The sequence below is a fragment of the Prionailurus bengalensis genome, chromosome A1 (assembly GCF_016509475.1).
Source record: "Prionailurus bengalensis isolate Pbe53 chromosome A1, Fcat_Pben_1.1_paternal_pri, whole genome shotgun sequence".
Lineage (NCBI taxonomy): Eukaryota > Metazoa > Chordata > Mammalia > Carnivora > Felidae > Prionailurus > Prionailurus bengalensis.
Window position 1 is genome coordinate 67661001 of NC_057343.1, and position 27686 is coordinate 67688686.

Sequence of the window (27686 nt, forward strand, 5' to 3'; positions counted from 1 at the left end):
TGGGGCCCGAACCCACGAACTGTGAGACCATTACCTGAGCTGAAGTCAGACGCTTAACTGACTGAGACACCCATGGGCCTCTCGTATCAAAGACTTTTTATAATATATGGTTTACCATTCTTTAACAGAACTGATGTGCTCAAAGACGCTTTGTTGAAGGTAGCTTTTTTTTTTTAATTTTTTTTTCAACGTTTTTTATTTATTTTGGGGACAGAGAGAGACAGAGCATGAACGAGGGAGGGGCAGAGAGAGAGGGAGACACAGAATCGGAAACAGGCTCCAGGCTCCGGGCCATCAGCCCAGAGCCTGACACGGGGCTCGAACTCCCGGACCGCGAGATCGTGACCTGGCTGAAGTCGGACGCTTAACCGACTGCGCCACCCAGGCGCCCCAAAGGTAGCTTTTTAAAAATGTTCCTTCTGGGAAAAAAATATGATGTCTGGCTTTAATAAAATTTCTATCAAAACCACCATGTCCTGGGGCACCTAAGTGGCTCAGTTGGTTGAGTGTCCGACTCTTAATTTCAGCTCGGGTCATGATGCCGTTTGGGGGATCAAGCCCCACATTGGGCTCCAGGATGAGTGTGGAGCCTGTTTAAGATTCTCTCTTTCTCCCTCTGCCCTTCTCCCCTGCTTACACTCTCTCTCAAAAAAAAAAAAAAAAATCATAAAAAACCACGTCCTTACTGTCTTCTAAAAATGATATTCATATACAAAATCTTTCTGATAAAACTAACAATAAAAATTATTTACTATTAAAAAAAGCAGAAAGAGAGGACTTTCCTACCAGATATTAGGATATATGTAGACATGGAAGTAATAAATATGGGATAGTTTCTATTACTAGTAGAAGAATACACAAACGGACCAGTAAATTGGAATAGAGACATAGGACCATGTGCTTACACGAGAACTTAATACGGGATGAAAGTCACAATGATAATGAGAAAAGCTTGGATTGTTTAGCAGGTGGAGGAGGGGATGGGCTCGTTACATGGAAACAAATAAAACCAGATCCTTACCTTGAATCACGAAATGACAGACTCCAGATACACTTCACCTGTGGGTGAAAGGTGCATTTCCATAGTTACATATTTGAAATGCATGTAGCCAGATGTGCTTTGGAATTCAAACCTTTTCAGATTTAAAAGGGCAAGATGGTATATATACCATACATATTACATAATACCCCCAACGGGATCTCGGGTAGCATCCCACAGTCAGACACTTCAGTATTTCTGTAGTAAATCATGTAAAGACTAAAGTAGACTCAGCTTGGTTCCAGCAGCACTTTGCTGGGCTGAGTATCCAAATCTACCTTTTTGCCTTCTCCACCTTGCTCTCTGCCTGGGAGGTAGTCTCTCTGGACCTCACCACAGGTTCCCCTACCCTCTGGCAGAAAGAAGAGGAGGGAAGGGTGGGGTTTCTCAGGCCAGCTCTGGCTCGTCTTCCCACCGAAGGACCTAGTTTTGGTAAGGTGGCCTTCTCCACAACACCTCTCACCTGATTCCAGGAATCATGCCCTTCCCCTTGCCTCTTGTGACCATGGCACCGTACTGTCTCACCTGGGCTGTCTACACCATTGTCCCTGTCTGGGAGCAACACGCCAATGTCTGGGCACACTCTGGGTTGTCGGGACTGTTGGTGTGGGCATACTACAGACGTTGCAGAGAGCAGGGCTGCTGCTGAACATCCTACAAGGCACAGGACAGCTCCTCACAAAGTAGAATTATTGTTTGGCCCAAAACGTCAATAGTGCTGAGGTTGAGAACCCCGTTCTACACTTTAAATAAAGTCCCTTATTTTTTTAAAATTATTTTTAATGTTTATTTTTGAGACAGAGAGAGACAGAGCATGAACAGGGGAGGGGCAGAGAGAGAGGGAGACACAGAATCTGAAACAGGCTCCAGGCTCTGAGCTGTCAGCACAGAGCCCGACGCGGGGCTCGAACTCACGGACCGTGAGATCATGACCTGAGCCGAAGTCGGACGCTTAACCGACTGAGCCACCCAGGCACCCCTAAAGTCCCTTATTAAAGTCCTCTCAAATTATCCCGTGTGAGTGTGCCATCCGTTTCTAGCTGATGGACACGGTGCCAGGTTTGTGAAAGTCTGGAATACTAGATTTCAGAATTGTGCACCAGAGATTATGAACTGCAAAAGAATACACAGGGGGACATCTTGCTATTCTAGGGCAATGAAGGACTCTAAGCAGAACTTGAAAAGCACAGAATACAGAGGAACGTGATCCCATTAAAGTTGTGAGGCTGATGGTCTCAGGAAGGACACCACGGACAAATGAAGGGATGCCAGGTTGGGGGAAGAGACAGGAAATGTGTAATACTGGTAAGGGGCTACTCTTCAGAGTATAAAAGAAATGCCTGCAAATCATATAGGAATCCTAAAGGAAAAATGGGCCAAGTCAGAACAGGAAAAACTAAAAGGTTAAAAGCATGTGAAGTGATGCTCAAATTCAAGTTTCCAGACAAATGCAAATTGAAGCAGTGGTATCACTTTATACCCACTAATCTGCCAAAAATGTAGAGGTTGCATAATGCTAAGTGTTGGCGGGGATGCAGGGACACACAGAGACTCCCGTGTTATATGAAGGGGGAATGGGGATTTCAAAAGAACAAATTAAGAGAGCAGCTTCATACAGGGCAGAGAAGATGTTAGATCACGAATGAGGTGTAGGACTAACCCAACCTTCTGCACCTAAAATCAGAAATGAAAGGGAGTGCGCGCGCGCACGCACACACACGCGCACACACACACACACACACAAGATGAAGTTAGGAGAGACAGAAAAGAGGAGGAAGGAAGGGAGGGAAGAAGGAAGGAAGGAGAAAAAGAATCTGCACATCTTAGCTTGTTAGAGCAAGGTACTAAAAGCTGATGGGAGGCAGAAACCGCGTGTGATTCAGCGGGAGGGACCGCGAGCAGGGTGTTCGGAAGCCTGCCTTCTGCTGGTGACTGTCGCAAGGCGCGGAGAACACGCGGTCCCGCCCTCTTCAGGTCCAGGTGCGCAGACCAGTCTCTTCCGGCAAGAATTTACTTCCTTTTGCAGGCAGGTGGCAGTGTGAGAGGAAGGAGGGTAGGAACAGGAAATATGCTGAGCCCGTGACAGGAGATACTGTTTGATTTTGAAAAATGAAAATTCATTAAGTTTCCTCCACCCTCCTCCACCCCAATAAAAGCTGAAAACCTGGAACGATTTGTTTCTCCAACGCTGAGAGTGTCCACGGGACCCGGGGCATTCAGGGCTAAAACGTAGAAGGACTGGGCAAACCAGAAGGATTGGTTGGTGTCTCTAATCTCAGGATCTTCATTTTTCTAGGAAGAATCATAACAGCAATAAATGATGTATATTTAGCACTTTCTCTGTGCTCTACATGTATAATGTCATAATCCTCAAACCAACTTAGAAAGGAGGTATTTGTGATATAAATTTATTAGTCTGGAAGAGCTCACAGATTCCACCACCCCCCCCCTTCAATCACAGCTGTGTTCACAACACCTTGACAGTCCTCTAGGTGTTTTGTGATTTAAACAGGATTTTTCTCATATGTCTGTCTTTGCAGGCTTAGTTCTTTTTATTTTTCTATGGTTAATTACAGTGGACTCTTCCCCCTACCTCTACCTGCAATTATGCTTCCAATTCCAGGAAGCTTTACACATGATCAAAAAAACATTTAAAGTTTGGTGTCTCTTAGTAACTTTGACAATGGGATAGTGAACAAAATTTGGTTGAATTCTTCCAGAGAAATAATTTCTTCTTTTCTCCCCAGAGGAAGGTAAACTCAAAACACTTGCAGACTAACCCAAGTGGTATGTCTCTTTTTTGTTTGTTTGTTTCTCAGATTCTAATCCTGTAAATCTTTATGCCAAAAAGGAGACTTTAAAATGTATTTACATCTGAAAAGAAATCAAAGTGCACAAAATTCTGGCAAAGTAAGAGACAAATAACTATTTATAGACAGAATTATTTAATTTTTATTGCTAGTTATTGGAAGAATGTTTTATAGTGTCCTAATTAAGCCCTGGAGTCAAGATATTGGCAAAAGAGTTTTAAGAAATCAGTTGAAATCTTATTATATTTATTTTATTTAAGTTTATTTATTTTGAGAGAGACAGAGAGAGAGAGAGCACAAACAGGGGAAGGGCAGAGAGTGGGGGGCAGAGGATCTGAAGCAGGCTTTGTGTGGACAGCAGAGAGCCCGACTTGGGGCTCGAACTCACAAACTGCAAGATCATGACCTGAGCCAAAGTCAAGTGTTTAACTGACTAAGCCACCCAGGCACCCATAAAATCTTATTTTAATGATACAAGAAAATAGGTGGAGTGTTTTGGGGTGGTTTTTCATTTTAAATTGCAGGATTTTCATCTTAAATGTAGAATCAGGCATACCTTTTCTGGGAATTTAACTCACAGTGTGATGAAGAAAAATATAATGTACTGAAAAAGAAGTTTATTGGACTATTTTTTTTTTGAGAGAGAGAGAGCTCTTTGCACTAAAAACATGCAACTAATTTCCGAAAGAATCTAAATAGGAATTGAGACTAGGTAGCACAGCAAAATCTGCACAAATCTGAACTTCCAGGATTCTCCTCATTTGGGAGAGATTCACTTATTGTTACTTCCTGATAGGTTATTTGATTTGTTAGAGGTAATTTCTTTTTTTTTTTTCAATATATGAAATTTACTGTCAAATTGGTTTCCATACAACACCCAGTGCTCATCCCAAAAGGTGCCCTCCCCAATACCCATCACCCACCCTCCCCTCCCTCCCACCCCCCATCAACCCTCAGTTTGTTCTCAGTTTTTAAGACTCTCTTATGCTTTGGCTCTCTTCCACTCTAACCTCTTTTTTTTTTTTTCCTTCCCCTCCCCCATGGATTTCTGTTAAGTTTCTCAGGATCCACATAAGAGTGAAAACATATGGTATCTGTCTTTCTCTGTATGGCTTATTTCACTTAGCATCACACTCTCCAGCTCCATCCACATTGCTACAAAGGGCCATATTTCGTTCTTTCTCATTGCCACGTAGTACTCCATTGTGTATATAGACCACAATTTCTTTATCCAATCATCAGTTGATGGTGTTAGAGGTAATTTCTATGCCCAACGTGGAGCTCAAATTCACGACTCTGAAATCAAAAGTCTCATGTTCTATCACCTGAGCCAGACAGGTGTCCCAGGTTATTTGATTTTTAGGGATATTTTTAAACATAAGTGTTTATTACATTTGGCCACTTTTATTTCTGGCATAGAGTGGGTTAGGTATCCTATATAACCTTCCTGAAACAAAACACCTATAGTCAGTACAAAAAAATGGAGGGGCACCTGGCTGGCTCAGTCAGTTTAGCATCTGACTTCGGCTCAGGTCATGATCTTGTGGTTTGTGGGTTCAAACCCCACATCAGGCTCTGTGCTGACAGCCTGGAGCCTTCTTCAGATTCTGTGTCTCCCTTTCTCTCTGCTTCTCCCCTACTCACGCTCTCTCTAAAAAAAAAAAAAAAGAAAAAGAAAAAAAAGAAAAAGAAAACATTCAAGGGGTACCTGGGTGACTTGGTTGGTTAAGCGTCTGACTCTTGGTTTTGGCTCAAGTTATGAATTCATGGTTTGTGAGTTCGGGTCCAGTGTTGGGCTCTGTGCTGACAAGTGTGGAGCCTGCTTGGAATTCTCTCTCTTCCTCTCTCTCTCTGCACCTCCCCCTTCCCCCATACTCTCTCTCTCTCTCTCAAAATAAATAAACTTAAAAAAATTTTTTAATCCAAAAATATTTTTTAATTGAAGTTTATTTATTTTTATTTTGAAAGAGAGAGAGAGAGACAGAGAGAGACAGAGAGCACGAGTGGGGGAAAGACAGAGAGAGTGAGAGAGAGAAGAATCCCAAGCAAGCTTCACACTGTTAGTGCAGAGACCAACGAAGGGCTCAAACCCACGCACCTGAGATCATGACCTGAGCCGAAATCCAGAGATGGATGCTTAACTGACTGAGCCATGCAGGCGCCCCTTGAAAAATATTTTTAAATGCACACCTGAGCTAGTGAAAAAGCAAAGGAAATCTTTAGAGGCGAAGAAATGAAGAGAAAACACAAATATAGAAAGGTAAGCCAGCTTTGAAGCCAGTGGCTACCCTGAGGGATCCCTGGTCACCGAGATTTTAGTTCCAAATTGGCCATAACAGGGGTCCTAGTGCCAGGCAACACTGGAGACTGGATCAGAGGACTCTGAAGTTGTTCCCGCCCCAAAGTAATGACTGCAGTGGGCAAAATTAAAAGGCAGTGCTTCACCACCTCTGCCACCATCGCCATCACTGTCCCCTGGGTGATGGTAAAGGAATGTCCTGTCTCAACCTTGCATTTGAGGATGGGGACAAAAGGAAGTTACCTGAGAATTCCTAACCACAAGTTGACACTCACTTGGGTGTGGCACTAGAATTCATGCTTTGAATGGCTAGTAAAAGATGATAATTTAGTGTAAAGCAGTCTGGGGCGCCTGGGTGGCTCAGTCCTTGGGCGGCCAACTTAGACTCAGGTCATGATCTCGAGGTCCGTGGGTTCTAGCACCATGCTGGGCTCTGTGTTGACAGCTCAGAGCCTGGAGCCGGCTTCGGATTTTGTCTCCCTTTCTCTCTGCCTGTCCCCTGTTCCTGCTCTGTCTATTTCTCTCTCTCTAAAATAAACATTTAAAAAAAATTTTTTTAATTAATTAAATATCTGTACTCACAGGACACCTGGGTGGCTCAGTCAGTTAAGCTTTTGACTCTTGATTTTAGCTCAGGTCATGATCTCCTGGTTTGTGGGTTTGAGCCTTGCGTTGGGCTCTGCGCTGACAGCATGGAGCCTGCTTGGGATTCTCTCTCTGCCTCTCTCTCTCTCTCAAAAATAAATAAACATTAAAAAAAATAGTCCTGGGTTGATAGCTCACCTAAAAAACAGGAAGAAGCAAATATAAATTCTATCTGGGAGAACAAATGTCCAACTCAGGTCTCAAAACATTTTCATGAGAAAGTTGCCAGGAACACGAGCTTACAATCCCAAATCACAAAGCACATGTGTTTTTTGTTTGTTTAAAGAAAGCATCTTTCATAGGTTTATTGGTCCATTACTTTACGTTAAATGACATAAAGAAAACTTTTAAATTTATGAGCAAACAGTTTACCAAGCAGTATAAATTCTTTTGTTTACTTTAAAATATAATACTAATTTCATAGTAAACAATGCACAGAATTTTTTTTATACCCAGATATATGACAAAGCACATGTTTTAGCAAAAAACTATGAGAGGGTCAGTAAAAAAAAAAAATCAATCCAATTGGCAAAAACTACAGATATGAGAGTAATGAGATATAGAATATAAATTAAGTATCTTTAATACTTAAAAAACAAAATAGGGCACTTGAATTATGACTAAAGAACAAGAGATTAGAAAACAAGAAATAGGAAGATACAGAAAAGGATAACACAGAAACTCTAGACATTTTTTTTTTAAAGTATTGTATTAGAAATTAGAACCTCTGGATGGATACTAGCAGATTACACACAGCTGAAGAGAAAGTTAATAAATTAGTACATATATCTTTTAAAAACCTAGTATACAGCATGGAGAGATAAAGTGGTTAAAAATATTAAAAAGAAGTTAAGAAATAGGACAAACAGAACAAAAAAATAGATCTTATCAGAGTTCTAGAAGGAGATAAAGAAAGAATAGGGAAGAGGTAACATCTCTAGAGGGAAGGGACTAAGAGTTTTCCAGAATTGATGACAGATATGAATGATTAGATTCAAGAAGTTCAGTAAATCCCAAAGGAGATTACCACAAATAATCCATACTTAGAAAGTCAAATCGAAACTGCCAAAACCAAAGAGAATCTTAAAATCAGTCAAACACAAAGCACGGACTAATCTATAAAGAAATGATAAATCTAGTTCTTGATTTCTCTACAACACTGGAAGTCAGATGGAAGTAGAATTATATCTTCAAAGTGACGAGTGGAAACAATTGTCAACTTATAACCGTATACCCCCCAGAAAACTATCTACCAAAAGCAAGCACAGAAGAAATATATTATTATCTGGCAAACAAAAACTAAGACAGGTAACTACCAACAGTCCCTCACTAGAGAAACTTCACAAGGATAGACCTTAGGAAGAAGAAAAATAATAAACTTACAAGGAAGGTTTGAGAGGCAAAATGGAATAGTGAGCAAAAAAAGAAAAATGACAGTATGTAGTAATAATGGCAAGTGCGGGCTAACATCTGGGGAGATAAAACTCTAATTCATGGGACTAAAAAAATCAAATGACATAGAAATAAAGTAATAACATAGGCCAGAAGAGGAGTTATATTAATGTTAAAACATCTTAAGGTCCTTATATTATTCATAAGGAGAATAAAGACAATGATCGATTTTATTTATTAAGTTAAATATGCATTAAAATTTCTAGAGTAACTATTAAACAACCCAAATAATGTGCAACTTCTAATTTAATAAGTGGAAAAATTGAAATGTGGGAAAAAACTTTAAAAAATGCAAAAAAGAAGAAAAACGAAATGTTCAAAAACCTTTGAATAAGGGTTTGAACCAAGCACATCTGCTTACATGTGGATTTTTTTGATAAATAGAGTACAGTATTGTAAATGTATTTTCTCTTCCTCATGATTTTACTAATAACATTTTCTTTTCTCTAGCTTACTTTATTATAAGAATACAGAACATGATACATATAGTATATAAAATATGTATTAATCAACTGTTTATGAGTAAGGCTTCTGGTCAACAGTAGGTAAGTTTTGGGGGATCAAAAGTTACATGTGGATTTTTGACTGCGTGGGGGTTGGTACCCCTAACACTGTATATACAAGAAGGAAATCGGATAAAATATGTTAGACAAAAAGATGCTAGAATGAGTCTTAAGTTTAAGAATAAATCTAGCATGGGGTACCTGGCTGGTTCAATCAATGGAGCATGTGGCTCTTGATCGCAGGGTTGTAGGTTTGAGCTCCATGTTAGGTGTAGAGATTACGTAAAAATAAAATCTTGGGGCGCCTGGATGGCTCAGTTGGTTAAGCGTCCGACTTCGGCTCAGGTCATGATCTCTTACTTCATGGGTTCGCGCCCTGCATCAGGCTCTGTGCTGACAGCTTGGAGCCTGGAGCCTGCTTCAGATTCTGTGTCTCCCTCTCTCTCTGCCCCTCCTGTGCTTGTGCTCTCTCTCTCTCTCTCAAAAATAAACATTTAAAAAAGAAAGAAAGAAAATCTTAAAAAAAATAAATCAGGCAAAAAATGTAACAAGATTTACTTAAAATATTCAACTTTATGAAAGACATTAAAGAAGGGTTAAATGAAGAGATATACAATACTCATTGGAAGGCTCAACTTTATAAAGTTATTTACTTTCCTCCAATAAACATCCCAGTAGGTATGTATATGTGTATAACTTCATAAGTCTATTCTAAAATATGTAAGGAACAGCAAAGAGCTAAAAAAAAAAGTCTCAGATACTCTTGATAACAAGAGCAAAAAATGAGACATCAACAAGATCTCAAGAAATATTTATAAATTAGAGTAATTAAGCCAGTATTATATGGGTGCAGGAACAGACAAGCAGATAAATGTAACAGATTATGAGAGTCCATAAACAGACCATGTAAATATTTACATCTGATATGACAGAAGTGACATTGCAAATCAATAGGGAAACCAGAGGCCATTTAGTAGGGACAGAAAAATTTGGTTTCCATGTTGAAAAATGAAATAGATCCCAAATCATAAAACAGAAAAATAAATTCCAGTTTAAGCTTAATTACTTTTTTTGAGAGAGACAGAGACAGCTCAAGTGGGGGAGGAGCAGAGAGAGAGAGAGAGAGAGAGAGAGAGAGAGAGAGAGAGAGGGAGGGAGGGAGAGACTGAATTCCAAGCAGGCAGCACAGAGCCCCACATGGGGCTTGAACTCACAAAACTGTGAGATCATTACCTGAGCTGAAATCAGTAGCAGGAACTCAACTGACTGAGCTACCCAGGTGCCCCATTTTTTTTAAAGTAGGTTTCATGTCCAGCACAGAGCCCAACAAGGGGCTCGAATTCACAACCCTGAGATCAAGACCTGAGCTGAGATCAAGAGTCAGATACTTAATCAACTGAGCCACCCAGCTGCCCTGAAAAATCAGTTCTAGATGATTTAAGAACTTAAATGTAAAAGCTAAAACTTTGAAATAGGATTAAAAGGTAACGTATTTACTATTTCTGAGGGAGATTTCTTTTTTTTTTAATATTTTTTAGAAGTTTTTTTAAAATTTATTTTGAGAGAGACAGAGAGAGTTGTGAACTGGACAGGGGCAGAGAGAGGGACAGAGGGAGACTCCCAAGCAGGCTCGGAGCTGTCAGCACAGAGCCTGATGGGGGGCTTGAGCTCATGGAGAGTCGGACGCTTAACCAACTGAGACACCCAGATGCCCCTGAGGGAGACTTCTTAATCAAGATCTCAAAGCACAAATCATTTAGTAAAATGATTTGTGTAAATGCTTGGTAAATTTAAGCATGCTAAAATCAAGAGTCTTTATCAAATATCCGAATAAAGACAAACCACAAACTGGGAGAAGATATTTACAACGTAAATAATCAACAAATGATTGCTATCCAGGATGTATATAGAACTAAAAATAAATTATAACAAGTCAAGCAACTCAACGGATAAAATGAGCAAAAGCTACAAATGTCTGTAGACAAAAACACAATGAACCAATAAATATGTGAAAATATGCTCAGCTTCATTAGTAATCAGGAAATACAAGTTAGTCATCATAACGGGAGAGCTTTACACTCATCAGAGTGGCCAACCCCACCACTCCCCCCCCAAAAAAAACAAACAAAACCCAGCAATTCTGAAACACCCCAATGCCACATGTCATGAAGTGAGCCAATGAGGATTCACCCACTGGTTGTAGGATGGCAAACAACTAGAACTACTCAGTACAGCAACTTAGTATTGTCAATAAGGTTGAAGATTAGTTCCTACTTATTTCCTGCTTCCTAGCAGTTCTGTTTCTAAGATTACCCTGGAGAAGCTCTTGCAGCAGGTGCACAAAAAGAAATGCATGAGAATATTTACAGCTGTTCCCACTGTTATTGAGGGGGAGGCGGTGGGGGTGAGGAAGAAACAACACAAATGTTCATCTCCAGGAACATGGATAAATAAATTGTAGTATATTCACTTAATGAAGTACTATATTTCCGCCAACTACATTCTTGAACATAGATGAATCTCACGAACATAACGTTCTGTGAAAAAGTAAGTTACCGAAGAATACCTGCCATATGATTCCATTTCTATAAAGATTCAGAAGCATGCGAGACTAAAGCAATTGGTCAAATAAGCCTTAACTGTTACTGTATAATTTGTACTTTGTAATATCTGCTCGGTGCACGGTTCGTTAAGCTTCAGGCTAACAGAAAATTAAGCATTAACTATGGTGCCAGGAAAAAAAATATCTGCGAAATCAAAACCTTTAAAATCCATCTAAAATTTTTTAGTAAATCTCCGTGTAGGAAATTAGAAAGATCATCTCAAGCTATCTTTAAAATGCCATCGGTGAACCAGACTCTATCCTGAATTCCGGTCCTTCCGCAGGCCATCCGAGCATGAAATGCTGTTCCCTACCCGCGTTAACCTGCCATAACACCTGTCCGAGCTCTAGTCACCCGCTGCATGCCTAGCCCACCAAAGCGTTCTGTCTGGACTGTGTCACTGGAGAAGACAGAGCGACATGTCCAGGGCGCAGATCTCAGCTCTGGTGTTTGGCGTCGGAGGGTTTGGAGCTCTTGTCGCGGCCACCGCGTCCAATGAATGGAAAGTGACCACCCGAGCATCATCGGTGATAACCGCCACTTGGGTTTACCAGGGTCTGTGGATGAACTGCGCAGGTAACGCGTTGGGTTCTTTCCATTGCCGACCACACTTTACTATCTTCAAAGTAGAAGGTAAATATAATGGCTTTGCTCGGGGTGGAAGTAAAATGTCGCTTTTCCCCTCACTGTGCCGAAGCAGCTGCATACAGTTGGCTGTTAACTCTGTAAAGACTGAGTGCTCGTGAAAGTGTCAAGGATTACCTAGGATGGGGCGCCCGGCTGGCTCAGTGGGTGGAGCATGTGATTCTTGACCTTGGGGTTGTGGGGTCCAGCCCCATGTTGGGTGCCGCGATTACTTAAAAATAAAATCCTAAAAAAAAATTGCCTAGGATGGATGAGGTATATGAACGTGGGCTGAAAGAATTAAATCATGTATTTTATATGACAAAGGGAGGTTAATAATCTCATGAATCTTTTACAAATACCCAGTGCAAATGATAGACTCCAAGGGACAGGGCAGAAATGACTATTTTATTTATTTTAATTTTTATTTTGTTTTGAGAGAGACAGAGACAGCACAGGTCAGGGGAGGGGCAGGGAGACAGGGAGGCAGAGAATCTCAAGCAGGCTCCACCCTGCCAGCGCAGAGCCTGACTTGGGGCTCGAACTCTCGAAATCGTGAGACCATGACCTCGGCCGAAACAAGAGTCGGACACTTAACCCAATGAGCCATCCAGGTGCCCCCAAAAGTGATTTAAAAGGTAGTTTCAATTTGCCTCACATCATGGAGGAATCTTTTCCAGACAGGTGTGTATACATACATTATACATCTACAGACACACATATATACATCCACACATGCTGTCAGTAATTCATAGATTATTCCCAATTCCTATACTTCCCCAGGCCATCTGAGTATGAAGTACATGCACACACGTATATATGTATACACCTGTACATATTCAAGGGGGTAAAAGCATATGACAAGGAGGACAGTGCTGAGTGAAAAAAGAATTTTGTTTACAGAGGGGTTCTATTTTTTTTTAAATCATATTTAATGATAAAATAGCAGAGCAAGAAGAATTTAAAAAGTAGTTACATGAAAGAAAATGCCCATAAACTGCCTTTTTGTTGCTTGGTTTTACTTTTTTTAAAACATGCAAGCAAGCTTTCATCGTTATGCATGTTAGAAACTCTATTACAAGTATCTGTATCTTAGGGACATTTTTTTCTTGGAAGGCATTTCCATACCTCGGGATACCTCCGGGGAGATAACTACCTGCTCTTATGTCATCACAAGAATCACTATCTGCCTCGTGATTTGATGCCTTTGCAAATCTGCCATAAGTTGTGGGTTTATTATGTTAAAAAATTGCCCCTGGTATTTAAAAAATTTTTTTTAATGTTTTTATTTATTTTTTTGAGACACAGAGAGACAGAGCATGAGCAGGGGAAGGGCAGAGAGAGAGGGAGACACAGAATCTGAAGCAGGCTCCAGGCTCTGAGCTATTAGCACAGAGCCTGACGCGGGGCTCGAACTCATGGAGTGTGAGATCATGACCTGAGGCGGAGTCGGACGCTCAACGAACTGAGCCAACCAGGCACCCCACCCCTGGTATTTTTTAAAATGTAGTCTTTCCACAACTAAATGGCAAAACTGTACCTTGGCCTCAGTAAAGAAAATAAAATTTTAACTAGGAAGTTACTAAAGCATAATATTTTATGGGATTTTGTGTCAAGTACCCCCGTCATTAGTGCACAGTGTGTGCCAAAGGATAAAGAGAGAATACTTAGTTAAATCCAGGAGACTTCTAATGACAAGGGAAATGTTCAAGCTCGGATAGCCCACGTAGGCCCTCAAATAATGAACTTTCTCAAGCACCCATTTGAAGAATCAATGGTATATTTCTTTTCAGTCCCAACTTACAAACTTACTTTGAGATACTTCAGAATCGTTCCCTCTCCTATGGAAGGCTTTGTTAGGAACAAGGGGGAAACTGTAAGAGAGAGGAAGAGTGTGGTGGAGACCATTAGCGTCATTCTGCACATCTCTGTGGTTCTTCCTTCTCTATGGCCCCCTTTGGCCCACTGCCATCTTGGGCAGCAAGCAGACGAGATATTGCGTGGGTAAGTGTATTTCTTTGATCTTTCTTGGGTTCTTTTTAAAAATTTATTATTTTTGTATTTTATTTATTTTTGGGGGGGGTTCATTGTTTTTGAAGGAAAAAAACTTTCTTAGAGAGAGAGAGAGCAAGTGGTGGAGAGGGGCAGAGGAAGAGAGAGAAAGAATTTCAAAGTAGGCTCCATGCCCAGTACAGATGAGATCATGACCTGAGCCAAAATCAAGAGTCAGGTACTTAACTGACTGAGCCTCCCAGACACCTCAGGATTTTTTTTAAAGATTTAATTTTTATGTAATCTCTACACCCAACATGGGGCTCGAACCCACAACCCTGAGATCAAGAGTCATATGCTCTATTGATTGAGCCAGCCAGGCACCGCTAGTGGGTTCATCTTTTTAAAAAAATATTTTGTCTTATTATCCCTCATTCTATATTCCTTAACAAAACCCAGTTATTTTGAAAAATTAACATTTAACCTTAGTTCCAAAGTGGGCTAAAGAATCATGGTAGATTTCTGTGTGACTTCAATAGCTACTTCTCCAAATGCATCTTAGAAAACATGGAGTGAGAAGTTATAGTTACTATGTAGTTCATGGTGGTCTAAATAATCTCCCCCCCCCCCCCCCCTTAAAATTTTATCACCCTGGGGCACCTGGGCGGCTTAGTGGGTTAAGCATCTGACTTCAGTTCAGGTCATGATCTTGCGGTTCATGGGTTCGAACCCTGCATCAGGCTCTGTGCTGACAGCTCAGAGCCTGGATCCTGCTTCGGATTCTGTGTCTCCCCCACTTTCTGCTCCTCCCCTGCTTGCACTCTGTCTCTCTCTCAAAAATAAACATAAAACAATTTTTAAATTTTGTCCCCCTGATTTTGCTTTTTATGTTAAAGATAATGTATTCTAGATCTGCTGTGTACCCTGCACATGAGAGGTATTTTGAAAAATCTGGTCCACTGACAGTGCTTTGATTAGAACATGTAAAATTAATTTAACATTCTCTCTCCCCTTTCTTCCTCCTGAATAAAAATCTTTATAAAATAAACAAGTTGCTACAGAAATCTATTTTCAAAGTCAGGAACACTAATTCATGTTTCCAAAGGAAATGGGGACTCACAGTTGGATTTCCTTATTCACATGGAATCATTGCTGACGATACTGGTTGCTTTTCCTTTGCTCCTCTTTGAAAACACAACAACAGGGGTGTCGGGAAAGCCTCTCTGCCAGTAGGCTCTCGGAGATCCCAGTAATTCCAAATTGAGACAAGAACTCAGAAGCCAATGAGAAATGAAAATGAGTATATCACATTTAAAAATAACAAACTATTGAAGCCCTGCTGTGTCAATTTGAGACAAATCTGCTTAGACTTAGGTCAGATTAAGCCTCCCTTGAGAAAGAAAAAGAAAAAAACTTTCTGAGCTGCCAGGGTTTCTGTTTGTTTACTTTTTGCCTTGCTGGTTACATAACTTCATTGCCAGAGTCGTACCTTGTTGTTGCTAACACTCTCCGCTGTCTCAAGAGCTGCAGGTTTTCAGGGACCCATTCAGAGGATTAGTGACTACAGCCTTTAGAGACTTGATGTGAGCCAGCACCCTCTCTGGACAGGGAGCATTTACAGTATTGAGAAAAATAGAGGCCCTCTTCAACTGCAGTTCTGTGGGGTGGATTTCAGAAACACACCCTACGGATCCTTGTAATTCAGTCCTCATCACAGCCTGGGAGCTCCTTGACTCAATCCCCAGAGCACGTCACTTTCTCTGGGGGCAATATCCACCACAGGCTATGTCTCTTGTTCCGTCATGTTTTGATTTTCTCTCCTGTCACCGTTAATAAGGATATTTTAACTATGAAAACAGGGCATTGCTCATAGGGAGGGAAGCGGTCCTTTCTGACGGGGAAGGCTGGGTCCAGAGAGCACTGCTAAGGGGAGGGACTGAAGCTGCCTGGTGGGGGTTACCTCGAAGACTAGACTGTTAGGCTCTCCTTATGTTCCTGGCACACACTGGGCTCTGGACAGATATTTGCAACATGGCTGAATGAACAAAATTATGAATGAGATAGATGGTTCCTGATGAGGGCAAAATTGTACTCCTGGAGGAAGGCCAGAGTGTCGTGAATTGAGTGATTGAGGACATGTACTCAGGCAACAATAAGGAAGATCACTGAATTGCAATTCAGCAGACCAAACTTCAAATTCTCTTTTATTAACCAGTTGCCAGACCTTGACTTTGCAAATGAATCTGTCTCATTCATAAATTTCTTTTCTGTAAATTGAGAGAGCTGGACTCCAACAGTCCCTTGAAGTATCCTTCAACCTGAAGTTCAATTCCAGGGTTTTGTGATGCTTCACCACGTTGCAGTTCACCGAAGAATTACAGCTATAAAAGGCTCCTGGAACATAACTGCTCCAGAGATTAGCCCTTCTTTTTCTCCCCTTATCTATTATCTTAGCTGGCTTCCTGTGTTCCTGACTGTTTAGAATCTTATCTGCATCTGGGTGGAGATAGGTTTAATGACCTTAAATGACCTTATGAGTAACAAGCAAAGTAAAGGTGCCAGGATTTCACTGGAACGAAACCAAACACTATTCTGGATGCTGGCCGTCAAGTGATGCTGGCTGCCTACAGGAGTACGAAGCTTCTTTCTCTCCTCACTTTCTGCTGCCTCCGTCTCTCTCTCTCTCCCCTCACCAGCCATGCCATAAGAATGGGGGCAAAGGAATGGCATTTGCTAGAGAAAAGGAGCTTTCTGTGGGTGTTTATTCACTATATGGGGAACAGCTGGGAGCCATCTGATGTCATAAGAGATTTCTTGCTCGCTGAAATGTGTGTCTTAGTCTATGATTAAATAACAGTAAGTAAATCTAGAGGCACCTGGGTGGCTCAGTCAGTTAAGCCTCTAACTTTAGCTCAGGTCGTGATCTCACGGTTTGTGAGTTCGAGCCTCAAGTTGGGCACTGTGCTGACAGCAGAAAGCCTGCTTGGGATTCTCTCTCTCTCTCTCTCTCTCTCTCTCTCTCTCTCTCTCTCTCTGCCCTTCCCTCCCATCTCCCTCTCAAAATACGTAAATTAATGTAATTTTTAAAATATTTATTTGTTTTGAGAGAGAGCACGCACGTGAGTGTGCTCCTGCCCATAAGTAGGGGAGGGGGCAGAGAGATAGAGAGGGAGTCAGAGGATCCAAGGCAGGCTCCACACTGACAGCAGAGAGCTGGATGCAGGGCTTGAACTCACAAACTGAGAGATCATGATATGAGCTGAAGTCAGACGCTTAACCAACTCAGCCACCTGGGTGCCCCAAATAAATAAACTTAAAAAAAAGAAGAAGAAAAACTCCAAGTTTTGTCTTAGGCTTATTTTGGGGGTGAAAACTGCCAAAGAAACATTCAACATGCTTTTGTCCCGACAAAAAATGGCATAATTTTTTATGTGTGCTGCCCCAAGGTAGGTGAATTAATTCTCACCGCAGAATCTGGACAGGATGAGCCACCATAAAATTGTCTCTATGTCGAGAGAATGCCATGCATGGGGCTGACACGTGCCCGTGTCGTGGTGAAGGTGGCACTGGAGCTAAAGCAGCCACGGTTGGACTTGGAATTCTGCATCTGGGTGCTGCCTGCTCCTTCCCGGAAGCCCCAGAGATTGTCAGGATGGCTTGTCTCCATTACCAGTCTCTTGGAGGCCAGGACCTTACATTATTTATCCTGGTATCCTCGGTACCCACCATGGTGGCTGGCTCCTAGCAGGCACTCACTAAAGTTTCGTGGACCAAACAAATGGAAGAAGAAATTGTTCACGGAGCTAAATTGTAACATTTAATAGATGGAGAGGGCATCTCCTGTCACCAAGCTCTGGCCAAGGGAGAAGGCCCCAGGGAAGTGCTTAAAAGAAGAGCCATGAGCGTTTTTTATGACGAGACGCAAGATGCATTTTTCGAGACACATAATGATTTAGAGCTTCGCTTCGTAACGTATGGTCCTCAGACCGGCAGCATCTGTATCGCTTGGGAGCTTGTTAGAAATTCAGAATCTCGGGCTCTACCACAGACCTACTGAATCAAAATCTGCATTTTAACATCTCCGGGTGTCTCCTATGCACACTAAAAGTTTGAGAAATCCTGTTTAGAGCTTGGTCCTGGAGTCTAATGGACTCGCCACTTACTAAGGGTCTGAATCTCTCTGTGCTTCAGTTTTCTTACCTGTTAGATGGTGTGTAAACAAGATAACATAGGCAAAGTGCCTTATACGATGCCAGACGGAGACACTCACCATGGAGGGGAGCGCTCTTTACTGTGACCAGGTCTTTCAGTGCCGTGAAGCTCACATCTCAACTGTTGGGAGGTGACCGTTCCTTCTGTTCCATCAACTTGCTTCTGGCCAGACCACAGTAGCTGCTTCCTGGAATCCAAAGCCTAACAGAAGGATGCCTCTCATCCCTGTGTCACATTTATAATCATGCAAAGGTTACAGCGCTCATCAGAGTCACACCGTTTATGCTTGGGATTCGCTAGGCCTCATAAGGTGAGACCATGCTGTATGGGGAAGTCAGGTTCTGACTGCAGATGTGAGCCTGTGTGTCATGACAGTCATGTGCCACATCTGTCCGAAATGGGAAGAAAAGATCCACTTCGTGCTCCATTTAGGGAAGCAGTGCTGTGTTCACACGTTGGGCAGCCAAGAAAGGACAAAGCTTTACTCAGGTGTTGCTAGCCCCGAGGACTGGGAAAAACTTTGTGACGGTATAATACATTGATTTGAGTCATATTCACATTTCACAAAGCGCTTTCACAGACATGATTACTTTTATCCAAAAGATAGTATTCCATGGCCCCCATTTTATGGGCAAGGTAACTGAGGCTCACAGGGGAGCATATTTTGTAACTTTGCATGGTCATCCACAGATTTTGAGGGGAAACGTTCAGCATTTGGTACTAGCCCCCAAACTTGTGTTTAAGTCCCAGTTCTGCCACTAATTTTTTGTGTGACCTTGTGTAAGTCATTTAAATTCACTTTGTTTCCCCCCTCTTTTTTTTTTTTTTTAAAGTTTATTTATTTATTGAGAGAGAGAGACAGAGTGAGCACAGGTAGGGGAGGGACAGAGAGAAAGGGAGAAAGAAACCCAGGCAGGCTCCACGCTGTCAGCACAGAGCCCCATGTGGGGCTGGATCTCACAAACCACGACCTGAACTGAATGAAGTTGGACGCTTAACCGACCGAGCCACCCAGGCATCCCTGAAATTTGCTTTAATCAGGGATGGTAAGACATGCGGACACAAAATGCTGTCGTGAAGGAAGAAGTTTTTATACTCACAGACCCCTAGAGGCAGGAGGCATGGCTCCCCACACTGGACCAGTAGGGACGCTCCAGAGCCTGTCGGGAGGCCGGAGTGAGAGAGAAGCCTGGCAGACGCCGGCACTACGGTTTTGCCGGGAGGGAGCGAGCGGAGCAGAGGAATCGGGTTAAACGAGTTCCGGATTGGCTGGCCCGAAAGATCTCCGCGGGCTCTGGGGCGTAGGGGCCGTCCTAAATTGTCTGTACCTGGCCCCTGGGTTGATTAGGGTAGAGACAGGCTTGCAGCGTGAAAGCTTGAGAATTGAGGTCGTTGGGGGAGTGGGCCTTGGCTTTGTTGATTTGCATACGAAAGGTGCTCTAGATCGTGAGCCTAGGTAAGCCCCGAAGGGCAGTGTCTCCCCCAGCGGTCACGTGAGGCTCTAGCCGCCAGAGCACTGAGAATGCAGTAACTAAGAACACGCAATCAATATCGTATGATAGCAGCTCCCGGGGTGTTTGCAGAGGTAGATCAGCGAGGCCAGTGCTTTCCCATTTCGCTTCTCCTTCGGGCTTTGCGTGCTTGCCTGGTTTTCGGCGCTGGTTTTCTCCTGGTATTTCTTGTGGAAAGGGTTCAGGTTTATTTTTCACAGGGTTCACTGCTCTTCTCTCTGCCCACGGCCCCTCTGACCACACATGCGACAAGTCAGCTCTACCGTGTCTCCTCCGCACGGATTCCGTTACTCGTTCGTTCTCTTCCTAAAAGACACAAAGGACGCTTTCGGGGCAAACGGTATGGTGGCGTTAGTAATTTCAAAACGTCCTGCTGCTGCGCACTTTTAGGTGATCCCAGGGTGCTTCGTAACTCTGTTGCTCTTAAATGAACCTGGGATAATGAAGCTGCCAGGAACCAGCTGGTTTACAACTGGGCTTTGGCCAGATTTTTGTATGTATTACAGGAAAATTGATTACCAAAGGTTGACAATTTGGCAAATTGCCGTGATGCCATATTACAACTACAAAGGAACCCGGTAAATAGTTAATTCATTTATTCACTAATAAGTGCCTTCACCAAAGCGTTCGTTCATTAGAGTCCTTGGCACACAATATAGGTCTGGGGACTCAGTGAGGAAAAGGACATCCTCAGTGGGTGCTGACAACCGTGTAGCTGACAATTAGCTCAGAATGAGAAGTGAGATCTGATGGTAAAGTTCAGGGGGGAGGCAGACTTCCCAGAAGAACGAGTGCTTGATCCGGCTTGAAAGATGGGTAGAAGTTTGCCAAGGAGAGAGACAGGGCGTGCATTTCAGGCTATGGGACTCCTCCAGCTCTACAATTTATTAACTGCACGACTCCAGGCAAAACGCTGGACCCCTGAGCTCTCCATCTGTAAAATGGGAACCATATCCCTTCCTTCAGAGGCTGGTGATGAGGATTAAGTGAGTTAACTTGTGGAGAACGTTTAGAACAGCGTCAGACACAGAAAGCGAAGGCCTCAGAGCCGGAAGGAACCAAGTGCCTCAGGGAACTGTGAGCAGGAAGGGGGGGGGGGGGGGGGGGGGGGGAAGGGGGAGGGACGTGAAAAGTCAGCCTGCAGGTATCGCAGAAGGGGAGCTTGCCAAGGAACCTTTAAGCTCCCTGAAGAAATGTAGACTTTGTCTCGGAGAGGCTGGAGAGCTATTGAGACATTTCAAACAGAGAATACCGGATAGGGCCTGCATTCTAGAAAGATCGTGCCGTATTTCGTATTAGAACCTGAACCAAGGGGACAGCAGTGGGAACAGACAAGGAAGATACTTAGGGGTAGAATTGATAAAACTTAGCAATGTGGTGGCTCATGAGGGGTGAGTCGCATTAAGGACGCCCCTGAGCACTCCTGTCTGGAGATATGATGAGCGGTGACAGAGAAAGCTGCTGCAGAGCAGGTCGAAAGCTTAATGCAACCTCAGGGAGTCACATAAGAATATCAGAGTTAGGAGGGTAATAGTATTACCCCATATTTTGTAGTTCCGTTGTCTTGTGCTGGTCTTGGGCACCATATTTTAAAGGATCTGGACATAAATCACATTCATTGACTCTAGAGGACAATGAGTTGGAGGATGAGGGTTCATGAAATAAATTCACAATGGCAATGGTCTAACCTGGAAAAAAAAGGGGGGGGGAAGAATATGGTCAAGGAGGGGGAGTGGGAAAGAGACAAGTATTACTACTGGGTAAACTTTGCTTTGGAATCAGATGTAGGGGCTCTACAAAGAAGAAACTTCTACTGGAGCTGCCCAACAATAGAATAGGTTGTCCCACAAAGAACTGGCTAGAAGGATCCAGGGGAGGCTGACGATTCTCTGCTAAAATGTTGGTAGAAATAATTCCTGCACTGGCTGGGAAGGTAGAATAGTCATTTCCAGTTTGAGATCTGAGATTCCGTGAACATGTCAAAAGAGAAAGAGATATTTAAACATCAATTTTCCTGATTTGATGTTGACTTAAATATTTTTGGACAACTGTTGGGGTCTGTGCTGGGCACTTGAGAACATAGCAATAAAAAGGCTTTGTCTTTGCCCTAGAAGGGAACACCAGTTAAAGTAGTAAATGTTCTAATATATATGTTATATTAATGTTATTATATTTGGACCAATGTATTTATATGTTAGAATTAAAATAATGAATATGTAATTCCCCATCTATATTGATATTTTACAGACTCTTAAAATTTTTTTTTTAATATTCATTTATTTTTGAGAGAGAGAGAGAGAAAGAGAGCAAGCGAGCATGAGTGGGGGGGGGGGCACAGAGAGAGGGAGACACAGAATCCGGCAGGCTTCAGGCTCTGAGCTGTCAGCACAGAGCCCAATGCAGGGCTGGAACTCACAAACCATGAGATCATGACCTGAGCCAAAGTCAGATGCCCAACTGACTGAGCCACCCAGGCACCCCTATATTGATATTTTAAAAGGTCCTAAGCAAATCCAAGGGATGCCACCTAACCCTTGCCAGGGAAGGAATGACTCCTAAATTTAAGCATAAAGCTAAATGATGGGGACTGGAGATTTGACAGGACAAGTCTTGCCTTTTTTTTTTTTAATGTTTATTTACTTTTGTGAGAGAGAGGGAGAGAGAGTGCGCGCAAGAGGGGGAGAGGCAGAGGGAGGGAGACAGATCTGAGGCAGGCTCCACACTGACAGCAGAAAGCCCGATGTGGGGCCCTGGGGCTCGAACTCACAAACCGTGAGATCACAACCTGAAGTGAAGTCCCACGCTTAACCAACTGGGCCATCCAGGACAAGTCTTACCTTTAAATTTCTTTGGCTCAATATTTTTGGTTCATATGTACCAAATATAGCCCATGTATAAAAACCAGACCAGCCATCCTCTTGGGAGACTGATTCTCTCCAGAACACAAAATGTGGACTTTTGGCAAGTGGGGCAGAGGGAATGAAGGCTATTTTCTATCTAACTACAGCCAGATGTTTTCATTTAACCCACCAGCAAACACTGAGCCAGTTTTATCTGAGGGTTTCAGCCCGCTCAATAGGATTCCTATAAATGTCCCTACCAAACTGATTCTCTGCTATATCGAGATCCTTCCTTGGCCCTGTGCCCTGGCTCCATGTGCTTACTGCTTTGCTCAGCCTCCCAGTTCCCGGAGATCAGCTGATGCCCACTCTCCCTCCTATTTGAACCTGGACTTCAGACCCCTCGTTTCGTTCTGCCGGCTAATGTTTGGGTTCCAGGCCAGACCTGTCTTATTACTGTCCTGCACGATAATTCCAGCCTGCTTGCCCACTCAGCCCTGACCCATTGCCTTCTCTGAACTCAACTGATCTGCCTCCTGCTTCCGCTCCCTCACCAGAACACGCTCTCCTGCCACCCTGTGCCTCGGGAAGAACTACCGGGGGATATCTCCAAGCTGTGAGCATTTGGGGGAAAAGGAGAAGCAGGTGGGAAAGGGTGAAGCAGAAATACAAAGCCTAGGTGACAAATGGAAGTGCCAACAGTCAGTTGTGGCTTTGATAGGAGGTGGAGCCACAAAGAGGGACCAGTGGACACTATTATAGAATTATCTGGAATCCATTTGTATTATATGATTATATTATATTATTAATATATTATATTGTATTATTATTATATATACAATATTATATATGTATATGTAATATATAATATATATAACATATATTATACATACAATATTATATATTGTATTATATTATATTGTATTATAACATGGGAAAATACCTGTGTTATCCTACTGACAACCTCTATCCCAGATTCAAGTTAGGACTGGGAACAACAGTCCTAGTTAGGACTGGGAACAAGTTTGAGCCTGAGAGAAGGTAGCGCTTTCGCCTTGAAACTTCCTATTCCAGCTGTAGCTCCAACTCTATCCTGTAGGGGGCGCCGAGGTCCTTGTGGGCTCAGTATTATGGCCTCTGCTCTGTCCCCCTCTTTCTGCTTCTGCTTCTGGTGCCTTCGTTAATCCTTCCTGGGAGTGGTGGGGGCAGGGTGGAGGTGGGGGTCTGCCTTTGCCCAGGGTGGTGAGCCATCCAGTTTGTGGTCCAATCCCACTAGAATTATACAGCAGATTCATGCTAGCATGTTCGTGCCATGTGGACATGCACATGTGGACCCAGTTGGTTCTTCAGCCAACTATACAGCCGTACCACTCTCACCATGCAGACACACTTACACATTCCACACACACGCACACAGGCTCACATTCACCGTGTGGGTACCACACACACACACAGACACCAACCATTCAGGTTCCACGTCGAACCACACACAACCACCCACCAGTGCAGAACCTCGCACGTATCGCACGCAATACCCAGAGGAGCCAAAAGACAGACTCCGAGACCGAGGTTTTCGCGAACAGTTAGAAATGTGGAACCACTGGACCGGAAGTTGAAGATCGCTGCTCGTCAGCACCAGAATAGGAAGAAATTCACACTGAAGCAGGGGTCAGCAGAGGAAACTTAGCTTCTGGCCTCATCCTCGATGCCTCTCACAGCCCTGGAGTACAGTCTCCACCACACTGTCCTCTTTGTCTACTAGATGTACTTTTAATCACCTTACCTCCTTCTGGGTCTCCTAGCTTGCTAAGTACAGGTGAAATTTGGGGCCTGGCACGTTGTGAATCCTCCATAATGATCAGTTTCCTCCCTCCCTCCTTTCTTTTCCTTTTCTTATCTTCCTTCCTTCCTTTCTTCCCACCTTCCTCCTTTCTATCTCCCTCCCTCCTCTCCTTCCTTTCAGAGTAGGGACCTTGAAACCTGACTTCCTGTTCAAATCCCAGGCCTGTCATTACTAGCTGCGTGACCTTGGTCTAGTTACTTAACCTCTTTCAGTTTCCTTATCTTTAAAATGAGGTTAATAATATTTTCCCTATGAGAAAGGTTAAATGAGTTGATATATATATGAGTTAGCCATTATTGTTGTTTGCTCCAAACCACAATTCTAGTCTTTTAAGACTGCCTTAAATCATGAAATTTGGTCATCTTTTCGTTAGCTACTTTCCCAGCTTAGCATCATCTAAAAACCTGCAGCATATTCCCTGTGGTCTCTGTGGGTTTACTCCTACCCTTCCCCACTCCTGCCCCAGAATTCCAGATGGCTGCACATATTTCTTTTCTTTCTTTCATTTATTTTTCAGAGAGACGGAGCATGAGTGGGGGAGGGGCAGAGAGAGGGAGCCACAGAATCCGAAGTGGGCTCCAGGCCCTGAACTGTCAGCACAGAGCCCGACGCAGGGCTCAAACTCACGAACCAGAAGATCATGACCTGAATGGAAGTTGGAGGCTCAACCCTTGGAGCCACCCAGGCGCCCCGCCCTTGCTTCTTTCAAACTGCTGACTCCAGGCTTTCACCAAGCCTTCCCTCTTCGGAATTCCATGCTATTTTCTTTGTCTCCTCCCCACAACCCCCTCCTGACTTTCCTGCTTGTTTGGATGAAACCACCACTCAGCTGGTCACCTAGGCTAGAAACCTGGAGTCACGTAATGCCTGCCTGGGCTTCTTCAGACCCCATATCCAGTCACTTGCCTAATCCTGCAGAATCTGCCCACCACACCCTCCTCTTCTCCCGGTTGGGAGGTTTGCCTTGTCTCTGGTTCAGCCAATTGCCTACCTGGGCTCAGTCTCCGGGTGCTCCCTGCTGAACTAGATTGGGACCAGATATTAGAAAGACAGATTTTTCAAGGCACCTGGGTGGCTCAGTCGGTTAAGTGTCTGACTTCTGCTCAGGTCATGATCTCACCACTGGGGGTTTGAGCCCCGCATCAGGCTCTTGCTGACAGCTCAGAACCTGGAGCCTGCTTCAGATTCTGTGTCTCCCTCTCTCTCTGCTCCTCCCCTGCTTGCTCTCTCTCTTTCTCTCTCAAAAATAAATAAACATCAAAAAAAAAAAAAAAAAAGGTTTTTCTGCTCTTCTACTTGCTCTAAAATTCGCCAGGTCAAACTTGCAAAGGGAGACTTTCCCATTTAATTTTGGCCTTTATTCATTGCATTTAGGGAGCACTTACTCCGTGCCAGACCCCACTTTACATAGCGTCTCATTTAATTCCCAGAGTGACCATCTGAGGTGGGCACTACAGTCACATCTGTTCTATAGGTGAGGTAACTAGAGTTTAGGGAAGTCACATAAGTGGCTCAGTTTCATGGCTAAGGTGGTGTCCCGGGCAGGATTCAAATGTCAGACTGTGACTCCTGAACCCAGTCCATTGTCCATCCACCGAGGATGCGCCCTGGATAATTCCCAGCAAAAGGAACACACCACGACGGTGCTGACTTTATTTATTTATTTATTTATTTATTTATTTATTTATTTATTTTAATTAAAAAAAATTTTTTTAATGTTTATTTATTTTTGAGACAGAGAGAGACAGAGCATGAGTGGGGGAGGGGCAGAGAGAGAGGGAGACACAGAATCAGAAGCAGGCTCCAGGCTCTGAGCCATCAGCCCAGAGCCTGACGCGGGGCTCGAACCCACGAACTGCGAGATCGTGACCTGAGCTGAAGTCGGACGCTCAACCGACTGAGCCACCCAGGCACCCCCGGTGCTGACTTTCTAGTCTCCCTGCTGCAACCAGACTGGCCTTGTGCTTAATCTTTTTCCTAGTCTGTGCCTCTGCTCACGCCATTTGGGGCAAATGCCTTTCTTCGTCATCCCTCACGTCTCTCTCCCTTCAACCTCTACCTCAGATTCCACCTCTCATGCAAAGGCTTTTTAATCTTCTAACCAGAAGGGACCTTTGTCTCCATCTGCTCCCCCCCCGCCCGCCCCCCCCCCCCCCCCCATGGCATTGGGTACTTTCCTTATTGTGATTTTGTTTCTCTGGCTCGTATTGTGGTTACTTGTGTACTTGTTTTTTGCCACCACTCGATTATAAACCCTGTGAAAACAGAGGTTGAACAAAGTCTTTCTATCCCTTGCCTGGAAGAGTGCCCTGCATAAAATCCATGCTCTGAAGGTGCATGCTGAGTTAGTGAATTTTTGGTCGGGTTGAATGAATGGTTGCAAGGATAGGACCACAGGGGCTGGCCGCCATCCTCGGTGCCATCACTGAGCCTATCTGGGGGTCTACCAGGCCCGTGTCTCTGCTTCCTGTCCCAAAGCATGGTGTGCTAGAAGTTGTGAGGCGTCTTAGGAACCCAGTAACCACCCTCATCAAAAGGGAGTGTCCAATTCGGTGCTTCTTGCTCTTAGGAATCATGCTGGCTCCTGACAGGACCTTCTTTCTTTACTAAGAGCAAACCATCTCTTTAATTATCTATTCTAGAATTTACCTGGGGTTTGCTACCAAGCTTACCAATGGCATTTCTGGCATTTGGGACATTTCCGTGATCCCTACCCTTCTCCCTGATCTTGTTTTCCTTCGCTGTAAGATCACATATGGTTCTCTCATTCAGATGTTAACATTAGGAGAAATCTCAGGCACCATTCACAATGTTCTCTTTGGGCCATCGAAAACAGCCTGCATTTGAAAGGTGAACTGAGAAATCAGAATGAGATCAAAACGACTCTGATTATTCTAATTATTTGAACAGACTCACTCTCTGAGGATTTTCTATACTGTGAGTGGTTCTGGGCTGAGTCCGCCTCTTGGTAGTTAATGGCTGGGAGATATGGATGTGGCTGTGGGTCTTGTCCATGAATCACGCAGCCACGCGTGGCCACGGTCAGCGGAAAAAAGACCTCTCCAGCTCCTCATCTGCTGGATTCTGAAGACTGGCGGGATCGCATGGCCATTTCTGTGAGGGTTCAAGTTTCTGCACGTTATGAGCAATTGGTAGAAAGTGCAGGGTAAACAGAAAGTGCCATTCACTGACAGCAGAGCCTAAATTACAAGCCCTAACCTTCTCGAGATAGCTGGGTACCGGCTGGGTTATCTGTATTACAAAACAGGTCTGAGGATGATTGCTTTGGAAATAGTCCCGCTTTTACGTGTCT

General features: G+C 43.5%; 1 protein-coding gene across 2 annotated transcripts in view; it reads left to right on the forward strand.

The window, feature by feature from the left end:
* Positions 1-11522: 11522 nt before the first annotated feature.
* The window catches only part of CLDN10 (claudin 10), a 112981-nt gene continuing 96817 nt past the window's right edge, over positions 11523-27686 (forward strand). The window contains exon 1 of one of the 2 annotated variants that reach the window (XM_043581666.1): positions 11523-11984. In XM_043581666.1, the coding sequence (XP_043437601.1) occupies positions 11771-11984 (214 nt within the window). In that variant the 5' untranslated portion in view covers positions 11523-11770. The remainder of the gene's footprint in view (positions 11985-27686) is intronic. The other variant, XM_043581675.1, reaches the window with a different exon arrangement.